Consider the following 7,242-nt stretch of genomic DNA (forward strand, 5'->3'; position numbering starts at 1 on the left):
CTTTGGCGTAAAAGCCATTATAAACTTTATTATAATTAACTAATGTAAAATGAACATTTTTGAGGACAACTTTCCGAGGAAGCACAGGAAGCTCGAAATAAAGACTATAAAAATTATCGCGAACATCACTCGCGAAAAATTAGTAGAGTAGCTCAAAATGAAGACGTTCTACACTTATTACTTGTCACTTCAGATCCATATAATTCCTCAATTTGCAAAATACCAAAAAAAAAAGAATTGAACAATGACGTAAAATCATTATTAAATTTAAGTTATGAAACATATGAAGAAGTTTACGAAAGTTAAATTTCAATTTAAAAACAAAATATTATGTTTATTTGCATCTTACAATACCACTGTGCGGTGGTCTGAAACGCAATTTTAGGTTGAAAAAACTTATATTGATCAAATTTTCATCAGATTTTGTCTGAAAAATGATAAAAAAGTGATACTCAATGTTTTTGGGGTCAAAGAGTTCAAAATTTATATCAATTTTTAAATTCACGTATAATTGTGAGGTGCAAATAAACATAAATTTTGTTTTTAAATTGAAATTTAACTTTCGCAAACTTCTTCATCTGTTTCATAACTTAAATTTAATAATGATTTTACGTCATTGTTCAACTCCAATTTTTTTTGTCGGTATGTTGCAAATTAATGAAGTATATGGATCTGAAGTGACAAATAATAAGTGTAGAACGTCTTGATTTTGAGCTACTCTACTAATTTTTCGCGAGTGATGTTCGCGATAATTTTTATAGTCTTTATTTCGAGCTTCCTGTGCTTCCTCGGAAAGTTGTTCTTAAAAATGTTCATATTACATTAGTTAATTATAATAAAGTTTAAAATGGCTTTTACACCAAAGTCTTTGTAAGACCAAAGTAAACTTTAAAATTGAACGGTTGACTGACTAAATGTATTGCGGTTCCCATTTTACATTTTCATACCGTGCCCTCAAAATTTCAAATAAACAGTTTCTCGATTTTTAAGAATGCGGATTTAGTGGACCTCTATTTTTGAATAGCCGATAAAAATCATTATAAGAATTATAATACCGAGAATCAGTGTCATTCCAATTCAAATTGTCGTCAATTTCAGAATAATTTATTCCAACACTGCCGCTAGAACCACTTACAAACTAAACCAAATTTTGGGATGACTGAAGAACAAGTACTATATTGTCTATATATTGAATTAACATTTTCGTACTACTTTTTTAACTTTGTTTTAATAGTAAAATAATAAATATTTATAGTATTAACATGAAACACTTACCTAAGTTTTCGAAATTCGTTACTTAATTGAAAGTAATTTACTTTAACCACCTAAATTAGCTTTTAGACCACCGTGCGTAGTTGAGAAGGTGTTGTTTTTACAATGATGTGGTTTTTTTGTGTTCGGACGTATCTTGTGTGCCGCTAAACCGATTTCTTCATGTACTTACTTTATATATTAGAAATCTAATGTAAAAGTTAATTTCTTGTGTAAAATTTTGAAAATTTACCTCTTTCCCTTCAAAATTGGGAAAATACCTACCTGAAAATTTACATATTTATTATGACTTTTTTTAAAATAGTCGATTTTGTTCCAAATTTCTATATGGAATATTCTTCAGATAAAGTACTATACAACGTAAACGGAAAAACGTTGACAAACCAAAAAAAATATCTTTTTATATTAAAATTGTATTCATTTATTATTATAGTTATAATTAAAATCTTCATCGATAACTGCTAGTCTGTTGTTATTATAGTTGTCAAAAGTAAGTAAATGTTTTTTGAAATTGCCTACACAATACTCCTTAATAAATGCTGGTGTAGAGGCCCCTTAAGTATAAGCGATTGAGACATGAATTATTATCGGCCATTCCAACTACATTCAACAACACATTGATTATGTGTTAGTTGGTCCACTAAGGTTTTTGCAAAAAAAAAAAGAACCAGTACAGTGACTTTCAAAATATAAACGCTTTGGTAAACTTTTAAAATGTTTAGTCTAATAAAGTACCTTTCAAGTATGATTTTGGTAATAGAACTTAGAATTCTAATTATGTAAAGTTGGCTAAAGAATCATACACTTATTAATACTAAATGTTTTGATTAGAACAAGACTCTATAAACGCCCTACACTAGATAACTTTGTAGTTATTTATTTATTTTTTTTAACAATACATTAGCACTATAATGGTTGATAAAAAAAATAATTAAGTATGAAATAAACTTTTAAATTCTTATTTTTGTTTACATTAAAACTGTGAATTGCCTCCAAATACATAAAATATTAAGTTCTACACAAGATCTAACTGAAGATATTATATCATATTGTTAATACTTTATTCTTAAATAATTAATAAATTCTTGTTATTATTATGCTTGATAACCAGTTTCCTTATTTTAAAAAAATGCATAAAATAGGACTAATTCAGAAATTGTATACTAGTTGATGCCAATAAACTACAAATTTTTTAAAGAATAAAATTAAATAAAACAAATAGAATATTAAAATGTAATATTTAAATAAAATATAACAGTATACATATATTAATAAATAAAGAAAGTAACAAAAAGTTTTTTATGGATCAATAACACATATTTAATAGAAAATGAAATGGATTACTCCAGATAGTTTTAATTATTTTATGACTATTTAAATGTTTAAACATGTTTTGGCATGATGGACCTTTCACCTATATGTGTCATTTTGTGTACTTTAAGGTGTCCAGAACGTGAAAATGTCTTCTTACATATTTCACATTGAAATGGCCTCTCACCCGTGTGTGTCATTTTGTGATTTTTAAGGTGTCCAGAACGTAAAAATGTCTTCTTACATATATCACATTGAAATGGCCTCTCGCCCGTGTGTGTCATTTTGTGTGATTTAAGGTGATCAGAACGTGAAAATGATTTCGTACAGATCTTACATTGAAAAGGTTTCTCACCCGTGTGTGTCGTTTTGTGCGTTTTAAGATTAACAGATTGTGAAAATGACTTCTTACATGTGTCACATTGAAATGGCCTCTCGCCCGTGTGTGTCGTTTTGTGTAATTTAAGGTGTCCAGAACGTGAAAATGTCTTCTTACATATCTCACATTGAAATGGCCTCTCGCCCGTGTGTGTCGTTTTGTGTAATTTAAGGTGATCAGAACGTGAAAATGACTTCGTACAGATCTTACATTGATAAGGTTTCTCACCCGTGTGTGTCGTTTTGTGTTTATTAAGATTAACAGATTGTGAAAATGACTTCTTACATGTTTCACATTGAAATGGCCTCTCGCCCGTGTGTGTCGTTTTGTGTAATTTAAGGTTATCAGAACGTGAAAATGACTTCTTACAGATCTTACATTGAAAAGGTTTCTCACCCGTGTGTGTCGTTTTGTGTTTATTAAGATTTCCAGAATGTGAAAATGTCTTCTTACATATTTCACATTGAAAAGACCTCTTGCTTGTGTGTGGCCTTTTGTGATTGTTTAGCTTCAATGATGACAATGTTTTTAATCCTAATTCACAATGAAATGGTTTCTCGGCCGTGGATGGGAATTCTTCAGTTTGAATTTGATTGTATTTTATATTACTGAGTGTGGTGCTAAAAAGAATAGTTATACAATTATTATGATAATAACTTAATAGTTCAACAAAACATTTTTCATTTTCATTCTTACTCGATGAAATGAAGATGCACATCTTCGTCCTTAATAACTGCTAAGTGTTGGGTTTCCTCAACTTCTATATCAGATACAAAACAACAATCACTATCGATATCATAGACCTCCTGTTTAACTTCAGCCACTGTGTTTGGTTTTTTAACTGATGTTTCTTTATTTTTAATACTTGTTGTATTGAAGTCTGATCCACCAAAACTTAAAGAAACAAGTAAAATAATTTATATAACAATATTCTGAACATGTATAGTAGGTAATTACAAACACAAATAATTAGATTAGAATTTATTCATTGAGATGTATAAAAAAAAAACCTGTTTTATCTAATCTAAAGAACTAACGACTTGCTTTTAATACCAATGCACTTTAAAAGACCCAATTATGAAACATATTTGAATTTTAAATAGTTTATACTTTTTCAGATACTATTAGTCATGATTATAGAACCTTGCTTCTTTATTATTAAAAAAATCATTAAAAATCAGTTTCTCATGTAAAATAACTTTAACTTTCTAAAAAAAATTCGCGTAACAGAAAGTCAATGAAATAAAAAATGTGTTATCTAAAAAGTTTTTTTTTCTTAAAAGAGGGGTGTCAAGCTAAAAATTGAAATACTTTTTACGATCATGGGCAATATATTTTTTAAAAAAATCGTAAAAATTGAAAAATTGTTTTCATCGTAACAGACATGCTTTATAATTTTTAACAAAATCGGTACAAACATTCGTTCATACATTGAGTTTTGTTAAAATGACGACAATAACATAACACTTACGAAGTAGAAAGAGTATTCACATATTCGTCCTTGATAAGTGCTACATCTTGATTTTCTTCAATATGTATCGTAGATTTGAAATAACAATCTTTATCGATATCGTCGACCTCCCATTTAGTTACAGACATAGTGTTTAATTTGCTATCAACAAAAAAAACCAATCTTTGTAAAGTAATGAGTTTATGTTTTTGTGTCTCCCATAATATGTTTTTGAAGTCTGAGCAAAAGGAAATCCTTGTTATATTAAATTACGTACCAAGTTGTACTTGGCACAATGTTGTAAATAATGTTATAACGAAGCATACAATATTATAAATTTAAGAACCATTAATCTCAGGTAAGTACTGCGCAAAGAAATTGAAACTGGGTTTTTTGTCTTTTGGTTATATAAATGACGATAAAAAAAACGGACTTACCTAGTAGAAGGCGTGTCCACATATTCGTCTTTTACAACTGCTAATTCTTGATTTTCTTTAATTACTATCGTAGATTTGAAATAACAATCAATATCGATTTCGTCGACCTCCCATTTATTTACAGACATGATGTTTGGTTTGCTAAAATTAAAAAAATCACATTTGTAGAGTAGTAATAAAATTATATGTTGATGTTTCCCAAAATATATTTTTGACTTTTAAATGTTTCGTTAGAAACTTGTTGTATTAATAATGGTGGTAATGTGAACAGTTAACAAATAGACTTACTCAATAGATAGGGGCTCCAGAATTGAATTTGAAATGTTGTCGACTTCAGTTTTTTCAACTTTAATACTTGTCATATCGTAGTTTGATTCAACAAAACTTAAAAGAACATGTTAAACTAATAATTATATCAAAATTATGACAAACAATAAAATTGAGATTATTCACTAGAGAAGAAAGTATGTAATTGGGAACAAATCAGATACTCCTAATCTAAAAGCAAAAAATGTCTTTTACGAAACTTTTTTACACACAATTATTAGTAAAAATGGTTTAAAATTAGGATAATCAGGTCGTTATCCAAATTGCGATAAAAATTGGACTTACCCAGTGGAAAGAGGGTCTATATGTTTATCCATTACGACGGGTATAACTTGATTTCTATCAATTTCTATCTTGAATGGGAAATAATAATTTTAATTAACGTCAAATTTACACTTACACAAATATATCAAAGATGATTGGATGTAGTCAGAATCATAGTGATGATTGCGCAAAAGGATATATTTAATGATTAAATAGACTTACACAATAGAAAGCACCTCTGAATTTGATACCATTAGATAAGAACTGCTCTCGAGTTTAGGTTCTTCAAACTTATTACTATATGCATCAGTTCAACAAAACCTAAAAAAAAAAAAACAAGTAATAACCTCAATATAAAATAAAACCATACTACTACTTTATTTATTATAGTTATATTTCTATACATTTTTGTACTTTAATCAATTGTAAATAAATAAGGCTTTATTGTAATAATTAAAAAGTTTTGGTTCTTTTTTCGCAACTTCATTTTAATAATAATGTACATAAAAAAAATAAAATTTAATAATTTGTCAAAAATCTTGGCATTTGTATTTACAATTCATTTATTCATTATCATTCATATTTATAATGAAAAAACTCGTGGAAAATCAAATACACATAACTACATCAAAACAAATTGATTACATTTAAGGAATTTACCAGAGGAGTGTGGTAAAAGTTTACATAGAAATTAAAATCCAAAATTGAATCACCTTACCTAGGGAACTGAGCAAACTAGTCAAATTTAAACATTACAAATCCGCAAAAACACCGCCGATAGACTAATGAATTGTATAGACAAACGAAAAAACCAATATACCCAGGCCCCACTGTATTAGCTTTCGTTATTGTATTTCTATCTATAAAATAAGTATGTTTAAAGTGACATTATGTTATTCTACTCACTTACTATCCAAAATGTCAACAACAAGCACTTCGGATGTATTGTATAACGGTTGGAAATGTAATAGTTCAAATAAATAGATTAATAAGTTAAATCAAAGACCATGTTATAAACATACGATTTATGTTAAAATCGCGCATTTTAAAATAACAAGCAGTATTCCGAGAAATTTCAATGCAATGGCACTTAACTTTACAAATATTTGACTTGAAATAAAATTAATAATCAAACAAAATGGTGGTTGATCATGACGCGTTGCCATGGATTGTTTTAGCATATATTTGCTTTGGACATTACAACGTCCATACTTCAAAGACATCCGATATTTCGTTATAGGTTTATAAAAGCAAAGAGAGAATTATTTGATTGGCTAGACCGTCTTTCATATTTTTGAAATGTTCCATTTAATCTGAGCGCACTGCAGTGCGCTGGCCAAGTTCCAGCAATGCCAGTGTATGTTTACACAAACCAATTCACTCAGTTTTTCTAACCCACACAACTCTGTTTCTTCTTAAGATAGGCTTTTGAAATTTGAAATATAGATTAAACTCGTGTAGCTTAGGACACTGTAAAAATACGAGCCTTTAATATTGAACTGTTTCAAAATGGGAGGATTTCAAAATTTGCATTTTTGTTACTGACTGACTGACCCACTCACTCATCATCAAAATTATAAGACACTTCCCGTATAGATAGAAACGTGAAATTTGGCACAAAGGTGGGTCTTATAGTGTAAATAAAGGAAAAAATCTGAAAATTGCAATTTTCTCAAAATTAATGCGCCAAGCGTTAAGCAATACAAATAAAAGAGCAGTGTTGCTCATGAAAGTAGGAGTGAAGGGTGGTTATGAACTAAGGAAATAGCAGACTTGGCCACTATGTAGATATCACTACTTTG

At 28.7% G+C, this 7,242-nt stretch overlaps 1 protein-coding gene across 1 annotated transcript; it reads right to left on the reverse strand.

The window, feature by feature from the left end:
• Window positions 1-2,621: 2,621 nt before the first annotated feature.
• Window positions 2,622-5,493, reverse strand: LOC126842212 (zinc finger protein 883-like). The gene is made up of 6 exons (XM_050579098.1): window positions 5,462-5,493; window positions 5,138-5,233; window positions 4,850-4,990; window positions 4,434-4,574; window positions 3,659-3,856; window positions 2,622-3,582 (listed from the first exon to the last, which is right to left on the reverse strand). The coding sequence occupies exons 1-6, from the start codon at window positions 5,491-5,493 to the stop codon at window positions 2,655-2,657; spliced, it is 1,536 nt and encodes a 511-aa protein (XP_050435055.1). The 3' UTR covers window positions 2,622-2,654.
• Window positions 5,494-7,242: the final 1,749 nt, after the last annotated feature.

The sequence above is a fragment of the Adelges cooleyi genome, unplaced genomic scaffold (assembly GCF_023614345.1).
Source record: "Adelges cooleyi isolate 19-005CV unplaced genomic scaffold, UGA_ACOO_1.1 ACOO_flye_CR_arks_rails_tigmint_CR_PRNA_450, whole genome shotgun sequence".
In the NCBI taxonomy this organism is placed as follows: Eukaryota; Metazoa; Arthropoda; class Insecta; order Hemiptera; family Adelgidae; genus Adelges; species Adelges cooleyi.

What these genes read in the sequence shown, in the direction of transcription:
- LOC126842212 (XM_050579098.1), bottom strand. Translation starts at nt 5,493, where the DNA reads ATGGATAAACATATAGACCCTCTTTCCACTGG. An exon ending in ATAGACCCTCTTTCCACTGG is followed by an intron (nt 5,234 to 5,461) that starts GTAAGTCCAATT and finishes TGTTCTTTTAAG; the next exon opens with TTTTGTTGAATCAAACTACG. An exon ending in GTGGACACGCCTTCTACTAG is followed by an intron (nt 4,575 to 4,849) that starts GTAAGTCCGTTT and finishes TTTTGTTGATAG; the next exon opens with CAAATTAAACACTATGTCTG.